The sequence below is a fragment of the Anastrepha obliqua genome, chromosome 6, assembly GCF_027943255.1.
Source record: "Anastrepha obliqua isolate idAnaObli1 chromosome 6, idAnaObli1_1.0, whole genome shotgun sequence".
Classification (NCBI taxonomy): Eukaryota; Metazoa; Arthropoda; class Insecta; order Diptera; family Tephritidae; genus Anastrepha; species Anastrepha obliqua.
Window position 1 is genome coordinate 20,111,777 of NC_072897.1, and position 23,894 is coordinate 20,135,670.

Below are 23,894 nucleotides of genomic sequence, written 5' to 3' on the forward strand. Positions count from 1 at the left end.
AAATATCATTCTAATATCCGTCCAGAAAGCCAAACGCGCATACACAGATACATATGCATATAATTACGCATACAAACTTTCAACTCACGCAGAATATGTGCATATGAAACTGCGAATCGAGTAAATGAGTGATTTAGAAAACTTCATTAGTAATTATAGTTTAGCACAATCGTGAAAGACGTGTCGTATATGCAGTACGCCGTCCCATGTTTGACTCAGGTTCAAGTCCTGTACACAGTTTTTCTTTCGAAATTTTTATTTCATTTTTTATATTTGGTTTAATTAGAATTGATTTAAAATACTGTATTCAGGTTTTTCTAATACCTGTTATTTAGAAATTTATTTTCTATATAACATTATTCATACTCTTTTTGAATTTAATTGTAAAACAGCCATAAAGGCAATCATATGAATATGCATTCCTATATTTAATCTCTTTAGTCAAATCTGAACTACTTACATACACATATTGATGAGAAAATATTCTAATATCCATGGATGCATCCAGAAAGCCAAACGCGCATACACGCATATGTATACAAATATATACAAACCTTCAACGAACGCAAAATGTATGCATATAAAAAACAACAACTGCGACCGTCTTCTTGTCCGTCAGTGCAAAGATGGGATATGTATACCCTATGAGCAAAAAGAACCGGGAAGGTGATGTTGACTGTTTTCTTCGATTGCCAAGGCATAGTCCACCATGAGTACCTTCCATCGGGCCAGACAGTCAATAGAGAATATTATTTATCTGTTTTGAAACCTTAGAGAGATGCTGTGTGTTGCAAACCGCCGGAAATGTGAGCAAACAATTCTCAGATTTTGCATGATGATAACGCGCCATCGCACTGATCAAAGAGAATACAAATCCGCCTACCGGGGGTGTTTGGAGGACTGAGTTAAACGTTGGCACATGTGTATTGCTTCAGACGGGTCATATTTTGAAGGAGATAATATAAATTTGCCTTAAATTTAACTCTGTTTTGTTTAATTTAAACATTCCCGGTACTTTCTGATCATAAGGTACATATATGCGGCTTTGCGGACAGCAATGTGTGATTCGCTGGAAGTCGCTTTAACTCGCGACTGTCGCACAGTTAGAAGACATATTTACATACATATAAGGGTGCATACATACATACGGAGCCGCGGCCACTCGACATGACAAAAATTTAAGATTTATCAAATACTAGCAAACCCGGCCCCCTTCGTTGGTCACACTAAAATAGAAAAGATATGGTTTAGAACAGAAAATATATGATTTTCATATTATTTATTTCTTTATTCTTTATTCAAGCGCTTTGGCATAAACAATATTTTTTGTTTTTCTATTTGTTTTTGAGTAAATAATTATAAAATATAAATTGAAAATCATATGAATAAACAATCGTCTTTTTTCCTGATCATCCATGAAATTTTCGTTTCAATTTATATGTTTTATTAAGCATTGGAGCTTTTTAACCATTATCCATTTATATTTTTCAAAAAAAATAACGAAAAAAATTTTTTTTTCCACGAACACATAATTTCATTCGGATTTCACATTAAGTTCTCAAATTTCGTAAGAAATTATTCACTGTTCCAAAATCCACTCCAAAAAAATTCACAAACAATTTTTACATGTTGCACTTACGTTTTTTCCTTATGGCATCCAAATCAGAAAGAAATATTGACACATTGTAACTCACACTGTCAATTTCACAGTTCAGTTCCGCCCCAAGCGTTAAAAAAGTAAGCGACATTATGGCTGGTTCAAAAGAACGCTGTACCCGTTGCCAGTGCTCCGAATTACAACCAAACTTTACGAAACCCATTTTCAATACTCACTTAACAATGTGCGAGACCCCAGTCACGGAGCGGCATGAAAAATACTCTGTACTAAAGCATTCACCAGCAGCTTCCATCTGATACCCATATTGTACATGCACATCTGAAGGTTACCCGGGTCCACGTTTTGACCTATATCTCGAGACCCCAGTCACGGAGCGGCATGAAAAATACTCTGTACTAAAGCATTCACCAACAGCTTTCATTTGATACCCATAATGTACAAACACATTCTAGGGTCCACGTTTTGGTCTCTATCTCGAGACCCTAGTCACGGAGCGTCATGAAAAATACTCTGTACTAAAGCATTCACCAACAGCTTTCATTTGATACCCATAATGTACAAACACAACCAAAGGTTACCCGGATCCACGTTTTGACCTATATCTCGAGACCCCAGTCACGGAGCGGCATGAAAAATAGTCTGTACTAAAGCATTCACCAACAGCTTCAATTTGATATCCATATTGTACAAACACATTCTTGGGTCCACGTTTTGGTCTCTATCTCGAGACCCTAGTCACGGAGCGGATGGAAATACTCTGAACTAAAGCATTCACCAACAGCTTCCATTTGAAACCCATATTGTACATACACATCCGAAGGTTACCCGGGACCACGTTTTGACCTATATCTGCATTACATTCTACACAATGTTATTTAATCCACTGTTTGGTCACATTATATGCGCCCTTTTTGACCGCATCCTTTGATCCGCCCCTGCACATGGTTGGTCATATTATGAGCGCTCTTTTGACCGCATCACTTGATCCGCCCCTGCATTGCATTCCCGCAACCTTGAACATCAGGTGATTAAAGGGTACCAACCTTGAACATCAGGTGATTAAAGGGGACCACATTAGAATTAGAACCTTTAGAATTAAGTATATGTGTATGTATATAAGCAAGCCTACATTAAAAATAGAACAGTACACTTTTGGAGTTCATTGAATTCAAACCGTTTTTCTCAGCATTGCCGCCGGACAAACAAACGAGTTTGTCTGTACATCTTCTGGCGCCCAACGTGGGGCATACATATAGTGTGTCTTAATTTTTAGTGGCAATCGCTGATAACGGAATAAATATCGGTTCAGCAATTACATTTTTCGCAACCGTGGTTTATTGTCAACTTTTGCTGTTTGGCATAAAACTTAAGTTTTACTGCAGTGATTCACCAACCACCAAATATTTTTCGGCTCAGCATTTTCATCGTTTTGTTATTTCGCAAATCACACATCCATACCTTTTCGCAAAATTTATTTGGTGAATCATGTCGCTGGAAGAAGTCAAGCAGCAGCGCTTACTAACCCGGAAAAACATGTCCCGCATAAGGACAATAGTGGAGACAAGCGAAAGTAAAACTGGAAAAATACTTTCGCCCATTGAACTCAAGTGTCGACTCGGAATTTTAGATTCCTATTTTAAGCAAGGATTGGGCTATCAAACGCAAATCGAGAAGCTCGATCCAGAAGACAATGGTCGGGGTGACCTTGAAGACCTCTACGTCACCATCCGTTCAAACATCCAAATGCAGCTCGGTGAAGATGAACACAACTCAACGTTCCGTGAATCAACAGCAGCAATTCCTGTCTCGCATTCAAAAATACCAGCATTAAAGCTACCCGTATTCTGTGGAAGGTACTCGGAATATAAAAATTTCATCGCATCATTCATGCACGTCATCGGAAATGAGTCATCGCTGTCTAATATTGAGAAGTTCAACCATCTCCTCAATTGTTTACAAGGGCAGGCCTTGGAGACTGTGAAGGCGTTCCAAATCACCAGCGAGAACTACTCAAAGGCATTAGACAGATTAAAGTCCCGTTACGACAATAGCACGCTCATCTTCATGGAAACCATCAAGTCGTTATTCGAGCTGCCTTCTGCTGCAAAAGGTGGTGCTTCTCAGTTACAAAGTTTGGTCGACAACGTGTCTGCACTTTATAGTTCCCTATTGTCAATCGGCTCTGATAAAAACATTTCGCATTTACTGCTCATTCACCTTGTAATGGACAAGGTTGATGAAGAAACGCAAAAAAAGTGGAAGGAGTCGTTAGACTTCACATCGCTACCATCTTGGGAACAGTGCGCAAAGGTTCTTGAACGACGCTGTCAGTTTTTAGAGTCAGCATCGGGCTCCCTCTCGTTTGGTGATTCTGGAAAATTCAGCTACAAACAGGAAAACAGGAATAAGCCGCCACGTAAGGGCTATTCGTTTTCATGTACAAATCGCTCTTGCGCATTATGTTCTAATTCAGACCACTTGATTGGCAGTTGCTCTCGCTTCAAGCAAATGGAGATTGCTGACCGCTTCAAGGAGGTTAAAAGGTTAGGTCTTTGCCTAAATTGTTTATCTAATAAACACCAACTAGCACATTGCTCGTCCGCATTCAGATGTAAACATTGTGCTCGTTCTCATCACAGCCTACTTCATCGTGCTCCTACTTCAAACAAAATGCAGTCAGTATCGCTTTCTACATCATCACTAGAGCAACCAACGCAACCTGTAAGTACTGCAGCTACGCACACACATCAAGAAAAATCGCCACAAGACCAAGTCATACTAGCAACTGCAGTGGTACTCATCCGAGATGCGTCTGGCTGTTTTCAATTGGGTAGAGCGCTACTCGACTCCTGCTCCCAAGTAAATTTTATTACCGAGGAGTTTTCCCGAAAATTACGCCTCCCAAGGGAAAGGCACCACGCTGAAATCCAGAGCATTGGGGACTCGGTAACAAACATCAAACACAAGACATCAGCCACTGTCAAATCTCGAATGTGTGACTATGAGACACCATTATCGTTCCATGTTACCTCGCAGATCGCTTATCAGCCAGAGGCTGAATTTAATATCACATCTTGGAACTTGCCTGCTAACATTGAACTCGCCGACGAAAATTTCTTCAAGCCAACACGTATAGACCTACTCATCGGCACAGAAATCTTTTTCGACATCCTGTCTATTGGGCAAATAAAGTTAGCACCTGGGTTACCGTCACTACAGAAGACTTTATTAGGTTGGGTCGTCTCTGGCCGATATCAACGACCTATAGAGAATTCATCATCAATTTGCCTACTGTCAGTTGAGGAATCAGTGGATGCCAATTTGCAACGCCTCTGGAAGCTGGATGAACCATCAAAGGCAGACATGTGGACCACTGAGAAAAGGAATTGTGAACAAAGTTACATGCAAACCGTGCAGAGAAACATCGAGGGGAGAGTTGTTGTCAAGCTACCGTTTAAAGAGGCCCCACATTGTCTTGGCCAGTCGTACGCAACTGCACTTAGAAGATTTATTGCTCAGGAGCGGCGTATAACGCGCTGTCCTGACCTTCACCAACGATACATCGCATTTATGGAAGAGTATTCCCGCCTTGGGCATATGAGCATCGTTGAAAATGTGGATTTCGATAATCCACATTACTATGTGCCTCATCATTACGTCCTGAAGCCAACTAGCACAACAACTAAACTCAGGGTAGTATTCGACGCCTCCTGCAAGAGTACAACCCAAAGATCGCTCAACGATATTCTTGCTGTGGGGCCTACTCTGCAGAACGATCTATACATCTTGCTACTACGGTTTCGATTATATCGTTACACACTTACTGCTCGTAAAGATGTATAGACAAATTTTGGTGGATAAAAACGATCGCAAATTCCAATACATCTTATGGAGAAGTACACCCCACGATGAAATACGCACTTACCAGTTAAACACGGTAACATATGGTACGGCGTCCGCTCCTTATCTCGCTGTACAGAGCCTAAACTACATTGCTGATGCATACGAATCGGAGTATGCGCTCGGTTCCAGTACAATTAAAACGTCATTCTACGTTGATGATCTTTTATGCGGTGCCGATACCCTGGCAGAGCTATCGCGAATCAAATACGAAGTCACGGAGATACTGAGGCGTGGTTGTTTCCCCTTGGCGAAGTGGCATTCAAACCACCACAAATTTCGAGAAGATGACACCATGAAAGATTTAAATATCGACGAAAGTTTTACAACGAGCACTTTAGGTATAAAATGGGATCAAATATGAGATATTTTCTTATTTTCTTTTCAGTCGAAACAAACTGTGAATGGACGTGGAACTAAGAGATCAATCTTATCTGTTGCATCAGCGCTTTTCGATCCTTTGGGACTTCTCGCTCCGGTTATTATTACTGCAAAGATCATATTACAAGAAATATGGCTTTTGAAGCTGAATTGGGACGAGTCGGTGCCGCAGAACCTACAAACGGCATGGGAACGATTTCTCAAGGACATAGCTCATCTGAGTACGCTCTCAGTTCCAAGGTATTCTGGATCAACAAATCACAACTCTTTACAAATTCATGGGTTTTGTGACTCGTCCATTCGAGCCTATGGCTGTGCTATTTATTTTCGCTCGAAATCAACAGAAGGTAAACCTACTGTCACCCTTTTGACTGCCAAGTCGCGTGTAGCTCCAATTAAGAAGCAATCGTTACCTAAACTCGAGTTGTGTGGCGCCTTGCTGTTGGCACGTCTACTAGCAAAAATAAAACCTCTATTCAACGCCAACACCACTGTGTTTCTGTGGACTGATTCACAAATTGTGCTACATTGGCTTGAACTGCACTCAGCTACCCTATCAACATTCGTCGGTAATCGAGTGTCAGAGATTCAAGATCTCACAGCAGATGCAAGTTGGCGGCATGTCCCAACAAAGTGCAACCCGGCTGATATCGTGTCACGAGGCTGTACTGCACTTGAACTAAACAATTCAATTTGGTTTTCAGGACCGTCATTCCTACAACTTGAACCCGAAAACTGGCCCAGCAATCAATGTGGCCAACTCGATATGGAAGAAGTTTCTCGAGAAAAACGTAAGTCAGCTTTTAAAGCAGTCATCGAAGAAAACTACATTTTGAAGGTGCTTGAGAGAAACAGTACATACATTCATTGCTTACGAGTTGTAGCCTGGCTATTTCGTTTTCATCAATTAACAAGCAGGCCGCTTGAAACTCACCTAGACAAAGGAACTCTATCGCCTCAAGATTTGAAGCAAGCGCTGTGGTGCATTGTTTGGAATGTGCAACAACAGCACTTCGCTGACGAAATACGGCTGATCAACCAGAACAAAACAATATCTGGGCCACTTAAATTTCTCAACCCGTTTCTGCAGATTCAAGGTGGTTTTCGTCTACTACTAGTGGGTGGGCGTCTTGAGCTAGCAGATTTGGCAGAGTTTCAGAAACACCCTATCATATTGCCAGGAAAATGCCACTTCGTGGAGCTCTATATTCGACATTTACACATCACGCATTACCATGCAGGTGCTAAAGCACTGGTGGCATTACTACGTCTTCAATTCTGGGTCATAAATGCAAGAGATGTGGCACGTCGCATTGTGAGATCTTGCATACATTGTGTAAGATATAAGCCGAAATTATTTCAATAGACGATGGGCAATCTTCCTGTATCACGTCTTACGCCATCAAGACCGTTCGCACGGTGTGGTATTGACTTTTGCGGACCAATTGAAACATACCTGCGCATTCGAGGCAAAGGACCATACAAAATTTATATAGCCATATTTGTGTGCTTCTCAACGAAGGCAGTGCACATAGAAATAGTATCTGACTTGTCAACAGATGCATTTCTGGCCGCACTGAAGCGCATGATCGGCAGGCGAGGATTACCAACTGATATATACTGCGATAACGCGACTAATTTTGTAGGTGCCAGCAGAAAACTTCAAGAGTTGAAGAAGTTTTTATTTCATCAAAAACATCAAGAGTCAATTATAAATTATTGTACTAATCAGTTTATAAATTTCCACTTTATTCCCCCTAGGGCTCCGCATTTTGGAGGCCTATGGGAGGCCGCTGTGAAGTCAGCAAAGGGTCTTTTGAGCCGCAGTATGGCGAATGGTCGCCTTACCTTCGAGGAACTGAACACAGTTATGATTTCTATCGAAGCGATACTAAATTCACGGCCAATTTCACCTTTGTCATCAGACCCGAACGACCTTGAAGCACTGACTCCAGGCCATTTTTTAATAGGTAGCTCTCTTAAAGCAATCCCAGAGCGAGAGGAAATGTGCACCAACATGGATCATATTAGCAAATGGGCTCGCACTGTTGCGATCAAACAATCGTTTTGGCGAAGATGGTCACATGAATATATAAACAGCTTGCAAGCGCGGACCAAATGGACGAATGGTAATCCTAATGTATTCGAAGGATTGCTAGTGATTATCCAAGACGAGAACGCACCTCCACAGCGATGGACTATGGGACGTATCATTAAGTGCGTTGCTGGCAGTGATAATCGCATTAGAGTCGTCGATGTTAAAACTTCAAGAGGAATCTTACGCCGACCAGTTCATAAAATAGCTGTACTACCTGCTTGAAATACATTTCAACGGGCCCGGGATGTTTGGTCACATTATATGCGCCCTTTTTGACCGCATCCTTTGATCCGCCCCTGCACATGGTTGGTCATATTATGAGCGCTCTTTTGACCGCATCACTTGATCCGCCCCTGCATTGCATTCCCGCAACCTTGAACATCAGGTGATTAAAGGGTACCAACCTTGAACATCAGGTGATTAAAGGGGACCAAATTAGAATTAGAACCTTTAGGATTAAGTATATGTGTATGTATATTAGCAAGCCTACATTAAAAATAAAACAGTACACTTTTGGGGTCATTGAATTCAAACCGTTTTTCTCAGCATTGCCGCCGGACAAACAAACGAGTTTGTCTGTACATCCACAAAGGTTTGTATTCTGTAAGCAAAAGCTCTATGCTTGAAGGTACAAAACCAGAGAATGTTAATGCAATGAGAAGGTTCAAATGTTACTGTTTGCTTTTTTTAGTACAATTGAGATTTGAAAGATTTGTAGTAAGGAAATTTAGCACACCGAGTTTATAGATGCCTCACTGACTTTTGCCCACACAAAAATTAGAAACACCACACATCTTTCACCTCAACACACAACACATTTCTCACCTCGACATTAAACCAATTAAATTTTTACTATTTTCGTATTTTTGAAATAACAAGCGAATACCTAAAATTTATTACATAATTTTTTCTTCATTAACATTAAATAAAACGAATTAAAAAAAAAAATTAATAAAAAAAAGTTTGCGCCGGGAATTGAAATCGAGTCTAACATGCGGGTAGGATAAATACGCAGAACGTTTATTTCTGCGCCTGCGTTGTGAACAAAAGGTTTGTGATGTCTACGTACATATGTATGCGCGCGACGCGAATAAGTTTTAATAAATTCTGAAAGTAATTCATGAAGTTTTTCATTACATACATTCATAAATGAACGTATACTCTATATGTACATAAATGATGGTATATGACAATATACATACATAATAAGTATGTACATGTCAATAGGAGGTACATATTTGCATTCAGAAAAAAAGAACGGTTTACGATAAATCTTACACTTATTTTATATTGTATGTCAATTTATAGTTTATGTATTCGACAGCATTTACATACATACCTATGTATGTATGTATGTACATTTGTATATGAAACACAATAATGCACAAGCGCAAGAACATCATCTTCCTTTCATGCATACATATGTACATATGCATGTATGCCCAATAACCTCGACTTATGTATGTACACATGTCACAGCACATCACATTCTTACAAGAAAATACACATACTCACTAGTGAACGAGTTTCTTCCTAACAAGTGCAAAAACAATTCTGCTCTATGTATGTATATATACCCACTTTATGTCCTAGCATATAAACATACATACATATATACCTACTTGCCTTCTAATCTTCCTACAAAATAATTGTATTCATATAGTATGTTACTACATCCATGCACGTTCATACATTCATGCATATATGCGCGAGCACAGCGCTCCCTTCTTGCATCCGTGTACTTTTGTCTTTCACCAGTCGATATTCCTAATATTGTACTTACAAAAACACAATACTTTGATAGACGCAAAAGCAACAGCAAGCGCAACGCTATGGCCGCTTTGCCACCACACATTCTAAAATGTGCTAGAACACAACAAAACCACATACCTCACATGCGCATGTCGACCAAAGCTAAAATCTAATTCTAGCCAATTTAGAACAAAAACAAAAATTTCATTCATAAGTTCGAGCTCATATTTCAATTTCATTCATAAAACCAGCCGCCCATATGCCAATTTTCGCGACTATTCGAAAATAGTCAATATTGGAATATTTCGCGTGGAATTATTTGCCAATATTTGATAAATCTTAAATTTTTGTCATGTCGAGTGGCCGCGGCTCCGTATGTATGTATGCACCCTTATATGTATGTAAATATGTCTTCTAACAGTTCGACAGTCGCGAGTTAATGCGACTTAGATTCCTTGAACAAATCCAGCGAATCACACATTTCTGTCCGCAAAGCCGCATATATGTACCCTATGATCGAAAAGTACCGGGAATGTTTAAATAAAACATAACAGAGTTAAATTTCAGGCAAATTTATATTATCTCCTTCAAAATATGACCCGTCTGAAGCAACACACATGTGCCAACGTTTAACCCAGTCCTTCAAACACCCCCGGCAGGTCGACATTGCCTTCAGCTCCTTCGTCGTATTCTCTTTGATCTTTTTGATCGGTGCGATGGCACGTTATCATCTCGCAAAATCCAAGAATTGTTTGCTCACATTTCCGGCCGTTTGTAACATAAAGCATCTCTCAGAGGCTTCAAAACGTATAAATAATATTCTTTATTGACTGTCTAGCCCGATGGAAGGTGCTCATGGTGGACTATGCCTTGGCAATCGAAGAAAACAGTCAACATCACTTTCCCGGTTCTTTTGCTCATAGGGTATACATATCCCATCTTTGCACTGACGGACAAGAAGGCGGTCGCAGTTATTGTTTTTTATATGCATACATTTTGCGTTCGTTAAAGGCTTGTATATATGTATTTATATATATTTATATACATATGCGTGTATGCGCGCTTGGCTTTCTGGATGCATCCATGGATATTAGAACATTTTCTCATCAATATGTGTATGTAAGTAGTTCAGATTTGACTGAAGAGATAAAATACATACATACATATATGAATGCGCATTCATATGCATTGCCTTTATGGCTGTTTTACATATAAATCAATTCAAAAGAAGTAAGAATAATTTTACATAGAAAATAAATTTATAAATAACAGGTATTAGAAAAGCTGAATACACTATTTCAAATCAATTCTAATTAAACCAAATATAAAAAATGAAATAAAAATATCGAACAAAGAAAAATACCTATGGGACTTGAACCTGAGTCAAATATGGGACGATGTACTGCATATACGACACGTCTATGCATATGTATGTGTGTAAGCGCGTTTGGCTTTCTGGACGGATATTAGAATGATATTTTCTCATCAATATAATTTGGATTTGATGAAAGAGATTAAAGACATATGTACATATTTTCTGTTTTAATTGATTTATATAAAAATCAGGTCATATCCAGTATGAACTATTTTATACCGAAAAGAAATTTCCATTTATGAAATACAAAAAAAACAATATTTTAAAGAAATTTTAATTAAAATAAACTCAAAAATTTTACCAAACTTTCCTGGTTTGAATTGTAAAAAAAAAAATGTGCAAGAAAAAAATATGACTTCAGGACTTGAACCTGAATTAAATACGTCCAAAAAACAAAACGAATAATTCCGCCGACTTCAGCTTCTGCTCCACAAATTAACTGCCGCGCGGCCTTCTTAATCGCAAATTTATTCGCTTCGCTGTGGGCATGAAATAAGTCGATTTCCTTAGTAGTGTGCCGAAAAATCTTATGAAATTCCTCAGTAGTTTGGTAAACGCAGAAAAAATCTGAATTCCTGTCCTAGTGTGGTAAGTAAATATAGAAACCCTCCACTTGCGTGGTAAATATCTGCAATCCCCACTAGTGAGAAAAGTTGAATTTGAAAATTCCTTAGAATGAATCTACAAATTAGTACTCGAAAAAAGCTCATTTAACATTTGCTCCTTCTCATTGCATAAACATTCTCTGATAAAACAGCGCTCTCGTATGACCGTCGTTCACTTTGCGAGATACGTCCACTCGAGAGGTAAGTCAACTGAACTGACGACAGTATAGTAGAACAGTTTTCGCTGGTAGCTATAACATATAATATTACATATTAGCAGTACAGATTTCGCTGTTCGCAAATACTTCTTTTCAATTTCATGCTCACGCTATTTTCTTTTAACTTTAAGGTTTTTCATTTTTGTACTCACTTCAAAATATTCCCCTAAATAAAACCAGAGATTCTTTTGGAAACTTTGAAATTCATCTTTTTTGGAATTAGAACCCCCTTAAAACTTTCAAATAATAAGATATGTTCAGTATATGTAATTTAGAGTTCTGTAAGTTATTTAAATAATGTAAAACCTTTCCCGGTTGAAACCTAAATAAGGGCAGTTGTGAAAATATGCATGCACTTAAAGTATTTGCACCTTTAACATAAATTAAAATATCTTTACAATATAGCTTTATATCGAATGGATCAATAAAACTTGTTAGTTTGTTTCAATGATTTTTATTTCAATCAATTACATGCTCCGAGCATTTCAATTCAGGCAGCTATTAATTAAAGTAAAAGCATTAAGTATTTGGTATTAATTCGTGTGAATAAGAATTAGTTCAGTAAGTTTAATAATTCGATGTGATATATATATTTGTATAATTTGGCAAGTAAACAATTTTTTTTCTAATTTTGATATTGTTTGCGTCATATCAAAAGATGTAAAAAAAACAGAAAAACCAGATGAAAAAGAGGATGACAATGGCTGAAGTTATCGGTGAGTTCTTTTGGAAAGGTTCAGAGGCTCTTTCGTGTCATCAAATTGTATTTTATTTCCATCGGCGAATAATTAGCATTCGCAATATGTACAGAATTTGCAGTGAGCACTTGTCAACGTATTGTATCCATCGCTTGGACATTTCATGTTGCGACTAACGTTTTCAGTGCCATGTACGTTGGGTTCTTTAATTAAAATATGAGTGCAATCAATCGCATCAAATGCTCACAGGAATGTAAAGTGCTTTTGGTACAGTTTCCATTTCTTCCGTTTAAGGAGGAAACTTAATCCATTCCTTGGTCTTATCTATTATTTTTTTACGTTACACAAATGGTAGTTGAACAACCTGTTGAGCTTCAAATATTTTTTGGTAGCTATATGCAACAACATCGTCAGTTCCAGTGATGAGTTCGACTGCGCATGCCAAAAGCCACTTTGGTGGAGTCGTGTTTTCTTCTTTGATGTACCGCCATTTTGCTCGCTGCTGTAGAATAGTCAGGTAATCTTGACTCCAACGCTTCCAGAAAATTTGTTGAATGTAGGAGACGCGCTGCCATTGATTGAGCCGGTTATAGTTTAGTGGCGTAGAGTTAGGTTCAGGGAAAGCGGTTGGTGGGGCACCAATCAAAAATTGACCTGGCTTAAGCACATCAAGATCCTCGGGATTCTCTGCAAGAGAAACAAAAGGTCGCAAATTTATTATAGTTGTTATTTGACATACCAAAGTTCATAATTCGTCAAATCCAAGAATCGAGGACCCAACTGAACAATATATGTAGATGCTGCTTAGCCGTTTTTTCGCTGCCTCCCATAGGCCACCAAAATGCGGCGAACGAGCCGGTATGAAACACCAATCAAATCCATGGCTAAAGCAGTAGTTATTAACTGCGCTTCGATGATTTTTATTTTCGTAAATCTTTCAGTTCGGCATTGATGGCCAAAAAGTTTGTGGCGTTGACTGACCAGATGCTGCTGGGTATGCCACATGTAGCGCTGAATCGTTTGAGAGCGCCTAGAAAGGCGGCAGTAGAAAGATCTTTTACTAGTTCTATCCAAATGGCTTTTGTTGAAAAGCAGATGAAGACACTGAAGTAAAACTTTTGGGGAGACTTGTAGCGTATTTCATACTTACAATAGAACGGATCATAATAGTCTACCCCAGTTATCATTAAAGCACGTGTAGTCTGAATTCGCTCTTTAGGTAAGTAGCCATGGTATGATGAAGTCGCGGTCTTAATCTACAATATATAATACACCTTCGTATAGCTCGCGCAGTAGTTTTCCTTCCTCCTATAGACCAAATCTGCATTCGAATAGAAGCAAGCAAAGACTGTGGACCTGCATGGTGCTACTTATGGTGATAATATGTTATTATGGCGAAGGTCAGTAGGTGATATTTTGGAAGAATGCACGGATGACGTGTTTCTAGCTGAGCGTTGAATGTCTTAGTCTGTGGCCTACTCGAATAAGGCCAAAATCATCCAGAAATGGCGATAGCGAAGTTAAGGGGCTCGAGGGGTGAAAAAACGTATAGTTTTTCAAAGCCACATACTCGGACCACAACTGCACCTTTTTTTTTGTGTTTTTATAGTTTATTTATTTACAGTTAATAATATTATCTACTCCAATAAACAATGATGTGTCGTACAATGTCTCTAGACGAGCTCTCAAGTATCAAGTATCTGCTGGCGAGTAACTTTTCCTTAAATAATTAAATTATTCTTTTTTTGACTTAGAAGTTTTTAAATTATTTTACTTTTATATCTTTGAGTCAGACTACAAAGATGGTATGAGTTGGTAACACATGTCTTTTGTTAACCACCAGCTGTTTTTAATGGTAAGGGTGGATTCGGTTTTGTCGCAACTTGAAATATGTATCAAAACGTTGATTATGTAAGTTAAATGTTTTTGATGTGACTATTTTATTGTTCGCTCTTCTGAATATGTGATATATTATCTGTGTTTGGTTTTCGTTTAGTATAACACCTTTTTTGTCGAGGTATAGGAGGAATTCTTCAGGTACAAATCCATTAGAAGTAGCTAGTGAGACATAATCGTCACTTTTATAGTAAAAAGCTTTATCGCTACGTTATTGGTATTTTATAGGAACCGCCGGATACGTTTTCTTATTAAGTTGATGATATAATATGACAATCAATTTTAGGTACTTCACTGTATTATAAATTTTCACAGCACGCACGGTTTCCATGGATATTGACGTCGCTGCTCGAACCAAATATTTTTTGAGACCCTCCAAATTTCTGTGAGGTTTTCGACAGGCCATGTTCTCCAATTCTGATCACAAAATGTAGTCCAATGTATTCAGATCTGGACTTTCAGACGGCTAATCTTCTGTGGCTACGAACCCAGCAATATTGCCACTGCTGGGAGATTTTTGCCTTATGGGCCTAATGGGTCTCTTCCATTAAAGAGAGTACTGCTCAACTGCTTCACCACGCCTTCTAAGACATCCTCTTCGTACACTTTTGCCCGGTCTTAACCCCTTTTTCGCAGATATAAAGAGGTGTAATGCCTTTACAAGACACTCCCCACCAAACCAATACCTTGCGTCTTGCCAAACGAATTTATGTACTTAAAAGATACATAGCTTTGAATCTACTCGATCATTTGACAAGAGCAGGACCTTTGGTCAAAGTTCTATAATTTTAGTTTTAGGTGCGCAAAATTTGGTCCAATTGTTGTCAGACACTTGCAAAACTACGGTCCGTGCATCGAAAGAGGTGATTGTGAAAGTGTGATTAATGTTAAAACATGACTACATTGAATATATTCTTATCTCTATTTCTTAAAACGAACAATGATTCATATTTGTTAAATATATTTCTTTTCTCGAATGATACTTGCTTTTAAACGTAACATAACGGGTGGTTAAACTTCAAGAGCCGATGTTGAATGTAAACCATACCTAAACGTCAAGTTGTTTTCTGCATTTCATTCGACATTTTTCAATGTCAGACTAATTCATTTTGAACCATAGAAAGATACACAATCGAGCAATGCGTTAAAGTTATTCATGCTTGTTATGAAAACGGGCGTTCAAATCAAAATGCATATCGCGCACTTCGTGAAGAAAATCATCTTCAGTGATGAGGCACATTTTCACCTCAGTGGATTCGACAGTAAGCAGAATTGCCGCATTTGGGCGAATGATAATCCCAGAGTGATTGGCGAAAAACCAATACACCCACAAAGAGTGACTGTTTGGTGCGGTTTATTGGCCGGCGGCATCATTGGGCCGTATTTTTTCCAAAATGAGGCGGGTCAGGCAGTTACTGTGAATAGTGTTCGCTATCGTGAGATGATAACGAACTTTTTATGCCCCGAATTGGAAGATATGGATGTGGATAATATGTAGTTTCAGCAGGACGGTGCCACTTGTCACACAGCTAACGAGACAATGGCTCTTTTGCGCGAAAAATTTGATGGCCGAATAATCTCACGTCTGGGCGATGTCAATTGGCCCCCAAGATCATGTGATTTGACACCGTTGCACTTCTTTCTTTGAAGTTGTTTGAAAGAAGAGATGTACGTCGATAAGCCAGCAACAATTCAAGAGCTAAAGGATGAGATAATTCGGCACATTAACGGCATAGAACCTTAATTATGCTTCAGCGTCATCGAAAATTGGGACCATCGGATGGAGGTGTGCCGCCCAGGCCGCAGCGACCATTTGGCCGATATTTTATTCCATACGTAATTGAGCCATACCAATATTATCATAATAAAGAGAATTGACAATAATTTCCTAAAAAGTTGTATTTTTTATATAATTATCTAATAAGAGGTGTTAATTTGATATTCAAAGAAAAATACTATTTTTTAATATAAATAATCGGATGTTTATTTCATTATAAAGAGGAAGGTATACCGTTAATAGTGGAAAATGACATCAGGCAAATGACCACCACGACCATGCTTACAGGATAATATCCCTTTCATGAAAATTTCCATAACCGAACTGCAAATTGGTTGCCCTATGTCCTCGATATCGTCAGGAATTCCATCTTTGACGTCTTCATTAGACTCTGGGCTGTTGGTGCAGTCTTTCTTTTTCCAGTGGCCCCAAAGAAAAAAGTCACAAGGTGATAAATCACAAGATCTCGGTGGCCAATTGTGATCACCTCTTCGAGAGATAACACGTTCCGGAAACTTTTCCCGTAAAGGATCAATGGTTTCGTTGTTTGTGTGGCACGTAGCGCCGTCTTGTTGAAAACAAACGTTGTCCAGATCAATACCATCCAATTCTTGCCATAAAAAATCGTTAATCATCTCTCGATAGCTATAGATAGTACCTGTTATTGGAAAACCCTTTACATAAGATTATCGCAAGCAGAGACATAGGGGAGTGGTACGTATCTCGCGCGTTCATCCACTATCGAACGAATGTACGCACACGTACAAAATTATTCACCCAACAACTAATTTTGGGTTCAAAAAGCTGTGTCTTGAGAAAAAAATTATGTAATTAAAATGTTATTCTAAGAAAAATACACAAATATATGGTTCATTTAAAACTAACATAAACTTAACAAAACTTTACTCCATAAATAAAATATTAACGAAAATCATACGGTTCCTCATATTTTTAAGGGACAAAATTATTCCCACATACATATGTCGGCAGGGTTTAGTTCTGTTGGAATGTATGGTAAAGCCATTCCATACCCTCTGTAAGTTGTTGTATCGCGTTTACCCGGTTAACAACAAACACATCAAATTAAGAGCCATGATAACACAATCGACGAATCCGACCAACAGTGAAAGCGGCCTTTGAAATGTTCCATTCTGAATATCCCTTTTACTAATTCCGCAACAGGGCATCAACGCCAGTTTGGGTACCGTAAGCACGAGATGCGAGCCTTGGAACACAGTATATGCACTTGCGCAAATTATACTTCTAAGGTTTCATATTTTAAATTGAAAGACAAGATATTATTTATTTAAATACTTAAGTAAACGAAATCAACCGTTTTGATTGATGCTAATCTTAAAGCTTCCTTGCATACAAAAGTTATTTAATTGTATGTTAGATTTAAATTTCTTTGTTACATGCATTTTTTTTTTTTTCAATATTTGATTTTACAGAAAACTTCTTCGTTCCATTTATTGATTATCTTATACTAATATATGTAATTGTTAAGACATGACTATATTGAATATATTCTTATCTCTATTTCTTAAAACGAACAATGATTCATATTTGTTAAATATATTTCTTTTCTCAAATGATCTCTCGATAGCTATAGATAGCACCTGTTACATAGCACCTTTATGTAAGATTATCGCAAGGAGAGAAATAGGAGAGTGGTACGTAACTCGCGCGTTCACCCACTATCGAACGAATGTACACGCACGTACAAAATTATTCACACAACAACTAATTTTGGGTTCAAGAAGCTGTGTCTTGAGAAAAAATTAATGTAATTAAAAATGTTATTCTAAGAAAAATACACAAATATATTGTTTATTTAAAACTAACATAAACTTAACAAAACTTTACTCCATAAATAAAGTATTAACGAAAATCATACGGTTCCTCATATTTTTAAGGGACAAAATTATTCACACAAAGAATGAATTTTAAACTTTAACTGATTTCATTCTTCTATCAAAGTAACCTGTGCTTTCGAATAAGTCCCTTTATGAATATGATCATTCGAAACTCAACTTATTTGGTAATTTCAAGTCTTGCTTTCGCGTTTTCAATACGTCATTTGCCGGAAAAAAGTAGACACAACTGAAGCTGAAACAAAAATAATTTTGCATATGCATTATGAGGGCAAACCATGTGCAGAAATCCGACAAACGGCGAATCAAAGTCGTTTTACTATCATATTTATGGCATAGTAAAACGTTTTAAGGGAGAAACAAATCTTAAGAGCCGACCTCGGGGTGCTGTAATAGTGTAGGGATGCATGTCAACGGCAGGCGTGAGTAATCTTGTATTTATTGATGGTATTATGGCGGCCGCCGTAGCCGAATGGGTTGGTGCGTGACTACTATTCGGATTGCAGAGAGAGAACGTTGGTTCGAATCTCGGTGAAAGACCAAAATGCAGGAAAAGTTTTTTCTAATAGCGGTCTCCCCTCGGCAGGCAATGACAAACCTCCGAGTGTATTTCTGCCATGAAAAAGCTGCTCATAAAAATATCTGCCGTTCGGAATCGGCTTAAAACTGTAGGTCCCTCCATTTGTGGAACAACATCAAGACGTAAGCTTCGTTAAAAAAAACTCCCTCAACCCAAGGTGTGATGCGACCCGTGCCAATTGGGTGAGTTTGGCAGCCGAGGGACTAAACAAGGCTGTCTTCGAACGGAGCCCTCCTGATATCAGGCCGCCTCAGGTTGTAACGGTGGCCTTGCCATGGTATGGGGCGCTGCCATGGTCGACCGGTTATTTCCCCTAATTCCTCTTTGGTCACCGCGCATGGCGACATGCGCAGCTCCTTGGGCGGGGCAGGTGACCGTACGAACGAGAAAAATGAAACCAAACAGAAAACAAAAATCGGATAGTGGCGAGAAACAGACGGACAAAGTGACAGAAAGACAAACGGATGCATTGACAGCACAAGACCGACAAACGGATGCACATACTAAGCGACAGGACAAACAATCGGTCACCCATGCCAAACTGGGGATCAGATCTTCCTCGGAGGATGAGCTCCTGGCCTCTAGCCAGGAAACAGTTGAGGGTAAAGCTGTGAGCCACAGCACGCCAACAACCATAAATGAACCGACAACATCCGCTAAAGCCATGGGGCAAAAGCACGCAAAGGCCCATCAAGGTATAAGCTCTACCAGAGGTCTCTCGCTGTCTTTGGCAGGATTCGTAAGTTCGAGACCGAAGGTAAAGCTCATCCCAAAGATGAGGCTGACAAGGCAAGGTGTCAAAAGGTGGTGGACGAATACCTGGCATTCCAAACCGCCTGAAAGACAGAAGCCAAAAAACGTACCCGTTCGCAAGACGAAAACAAGAGGGCAACAAAAAAGCACAAGATCTCAGATCAGGGTGCGGTTGTCCCCAAACTTACCAAACAATTCAGTGAGGTGCCACGGGACCATCTTCAAATGGCACTGGTGGACGAAACTTGCAACCGCGGCAAACCTGTGCTTGAGAAATGGTCGGAGATTGAGGCACGGTCGTCTCGCATAATCGTCGACCATGTCATGGCGAGCCCGGAGGGTCAATCGCCAGGTTTCGACTCGGTGAAAGTGGTTCGCGGTTGCCAGGTAATCAAATGTGATGACCAGTACTCATTGCATTTCCTGACAAACGCGATTGGCGAAATTCAGAACAGCTGGGACGGCTTGAGGCTCAAGCTCATTCCAGCTAGCGAGATACCACGAAGGCCCAGGGCTCGCATCTGGATACCAAACATGGAGGGTGGAGCCAATCAACTAATTCCCTATCTCCAGGCTCACAACCGCTCTTTGCCGATGACCGATTGGTCGATCATCAAAGCGGAGGCTCCGCAGCAGCACAGCGTGTCGTTCCTTCTTCAAATCACAGCAGAGAGCCTTGAACCACTGCAAAAAGTGGAAAATAAACTTCGGTTTGGCATACGGAAGGCCCAGCTGAAGATATTCCGTTCTGCGAATCCGGAGGAGGAGCAGGATGAGCTTCACGTCACCAGCGAACTGCTGACTGGCATGCAGTTAAATGACGCCGAACCTGCGGAAGCAAACCAATAAAAAATGGTTTTAAAGGTTGTCCAAATTAACCCGCAGCATTCACAAACTGCAGCGGACAACCTAACGTTCTCCTAGGGGAGAAGAACGTTGACATAGTCTTAATCCAGGAACTCTGGGTGCGGAGCAACGAGGTGAAAGGGTTCCCGGGAAGAAACTACAATCTGTACTATAAGCGTACTCAAGGTAGTCCTAGATCATGTATTGTAGCCAAAAAACACTTAAACGTATTTTTAATCCCATCATATAGTTCACAGGATGTGACGGCCGTTGAGGTGGAAGCTGCTGACGGTGTCAGCATCACACTTGCATCCATCTATATGGCACATGATCGGCCAGCACCGCCCGAGGAGGATTGTAGACTTGTGCTTGAAGGACCCAGAAATAAAACCATGCTACTCGGATGCGACGCCAACGCGAGGCATGCGTTGTGGGGAAGCTCAGAGACAAACGACCGAGGTGAGTCTTTATATAATTTTATTATTAATACTAACTTATCGGTATGTAACAGGGGTAACACTCCCACTTTCACCTTTCCTAGTACGGAGTACTTCAGAGGATGGGAAGAAGTGATTGATGTTAATCTACTGTCTGAAAATAGCTCAGTAAGGGTAGATAATTGGAGGCCATCCAATAAAAGGTCCTTTTCTGATCATAGTTGGATCCTCTACGATTTGGATCTTAAGGTAGATCCACCCCTACCGTATCGAAATCCTTTAAGAACCAACTGGAAAAGGTTCAAAAATGCAGTAAACAAGAGGGTAGGAGAGATTCCTATCCCTCAAATTACTCTCACGGAAAACCTTGAGAGTAGGGTCATAACACTGGAAAAGGCATTTAGTAGGGCCTACAAAACGTCCTGCCCCATAAAATTTAGCAAAAAATCTCACCCTCCTTGGTGGAGCAGTGAGCTCTTAAAACTAAGGGAAAAATCTAGATCAACGTTTAACCTCAGCTACTAGACGGGAAATTGGGAATTGTACAGAGAAAGTCGGTGCCAGTACAAGGAGGCAATCAGGGCCGCCAAAAAAGAGAGCTGGAGGGAATTTTGTTCGTCAATCGAATCCACCAGGGATTCTGCTAGGCTCAGCCGTGTTCTTTCCAAAGACCACTCAATGGCTTCTTGGGTCAAGAAACCGGATGGAACTTGGACTGGTACAGCAGAAGAATCGCTAGAGCTTCTGCTAAACACGCATTTTCCGGGATGCAGCGCTTACGAAAGTGAGAGGGGAAACATTAGGCGGAGCCAATATAATCCACAGCATCTTGCAAATGAAATTATTACCAAGGAAAAAGTTGCATGGGCAATCAAATCTTTCTCCCCCTTTAAATCTCCGGGGCCAGATGGGATCATTCCAAAGATGTTACTGTAAACCTTGGACTATATCCTACCATGGCTAGAGAAAATTTTTAAAGCGTGTTTAAACTTAGGCCATATTCCAGATAGCTGGAAACTAGTCAAGGTCGTCTTCATACCAAAAGTAGGTAGAAGAGGACATGAATCAGCAAAGGACTTCAGGCCAATCAGTCTTTCGTCTTTCCTGTTAAAAAATTTTGAAAGACTTTTGGATATGCACCTCAGAAGCTCTTTGGAGAGCTCTGGTATATCAACTGCACAACACGCATACCTTAAAGGCAAATCTACGGAGACAGGAAACTAGTCAAGGTCATCTTCATACCAAAAGTAGGTAGATGAGGACATGAATCAGCGAAATACTTCAGGACAATCAGTCTTTCGTCTTTCCTGTTAAAAACTTTTGAAAGGCTTTTGGATATGCACCTCAGAAGCTCTTTGGAGAGCTCTGGTATATCAACTGCACAACGCGCATACCTTAAAGGCAAATCTACGGAGACAGCGCCTCACGAGGTAATCCGAACAATAGAGGGCTCTCTAGAGAGCAAACATTATACCATGGCGGCATTCTTGGATATCGAAGGCGCCTTTAACAATGTTAGCACAGATGCCATCCAACGGGCGTTCATAGACCTGGAGGTGGACAGTTGCATTAGTAACTGGGTCATCTCCATGCTAGAAACCAGGATCATCAAAGCTAATATGGGTAATATCAACATAACCAAGAAAGTCCACGGGGGCACTCCACAAGGGGGAGTATTATCTCCACTTCTGTGGCTATGTGTGATCAGCAAAATCTTAATAAAACTTAATGGAGGTGGGGTAAAAGTGGTGGCGTACGCTGATGATGTGGTGCTAATGGTGTCAGGACTGTGTCCAAATACGATCAGTGGGATCATCCAAAGGGCGTTAGGCGAGCTTAACTCTTGGGCCACAGGATGTGGCCTAAGTTTAAACCCGCGTAAAACAGAACTTATGCTTTTTACCACCAGATACAAGGTACCTACTTTTACCCTACTAAATATTAACGGACAAACTCTGTCACTATCAACCAGTGCAAAGTACTTAGGGGTAATTCTGGACTCCAAACTTAGCTGGAAGTTAAACGTCGAAGAACGGGTAAGGAAAGCAGAAATTGCTTTATATGCCGGCAAACGTATGCTTGGAAGAAGATGGAGTCTTCAAACTAAGCATACATTATGGTTGTACAAGGCGGTTATACGACCTATTTTATCGTATGGTTCGGTAGTTTGGTGGAAAGCTCTAGGGAGAGAGTACAATACCAAATTACTCGGCAGAATACAAAGATCAGCCTGTGCAATAACAGTCGGTGCAATCAGATCATCTCCTCGAGAGGCTCTCAATGCACTGACACACGTTATTCCAATAGACCTACATATAAAGAAGACGGCAACCATGAGTGCATTTAAGTTAAATGAAGTGGGTCGCTGGAAAGAAAAAACGTATGGTCGGCTAGTCTATTATTGCGACAAAACTCAGTTAACCTCGGTGAGGACTGCCTACATCGTCCCGACGGTAACATTCAATAGGAATTTTGCCACACTCTTTCCATCTAAAAAAGTATGGAATAAGGGATTCTCTCTAAACCACTTCGATACCACAGCCTATACAGATGGCAGTAAAATGGATTGTGGTGTTGGAGCTGGTATATATTCTCATAGACTTGGAATTGAAAAGTCTGTGCGTCTCCCTAATACCAGCAGCGTCTTCCAAGCGGAAGTACTAGCAATTGGGCAAGCCTGTAGGTTACTAATCGCAGATTTCTCTTTTAAAGGCAATATCACTATTCTTTCGGATAGCCACGCTGCAATCCAGGCGCTGGACGCGACTATAACAACCTCCAAAGTGGTGGAGCAAAGGAATAGCCTCACCAACTTGAGTGAAAACGATAGAGTAACCTTAATTTGGGTCCCGGGACACCGCAACATAGAAGGTAACGAAAAAGCTTATGAACTGGCAAGAGGGGGATCTGCCAGGAATAGCGTTCTTGCAGTACCAGTATTGACTCCACTAGGTGCGGTCAAGAATGCAATTTTCCTAAAATACCTTCGAATTGCAGATTGTAGATGGAGAGACCAGACGAAATGCAAAATCAGCAGAACGTTATGACCCACCTACAACCTCAAGCAATCGTCGACATTGATAAAC

At 40.0% G+C, this 23,894-nt stretch overlaps 1 protein-coding gene across 1 annotated transcript in view; it reads left to right on the forward strand.

The window, feature by feature from the left end:
* Positions 1-18,168, forward strand: part of LOC129250204 (calcium-dependent secretion activator-like) — a 136,508-nt gene extending 118,340 nt beyond the window's left edge. The window contains exon 6 of the mRNA XM_054889840.1: positions 17,925-18,168. Within this exon, the coding sequence (XP_054745815.1) occupies positions 17,925-18,103 (179 nt within the window). The 3' untranslated portion in view covers positions 18,104-18,168. The remainder of the gene's footprint in view (positions 1-17,924) is intronic.
* The last annotated feature ends 5,726 nt before the right edge of the window (positions 18,169-23,894 follow it).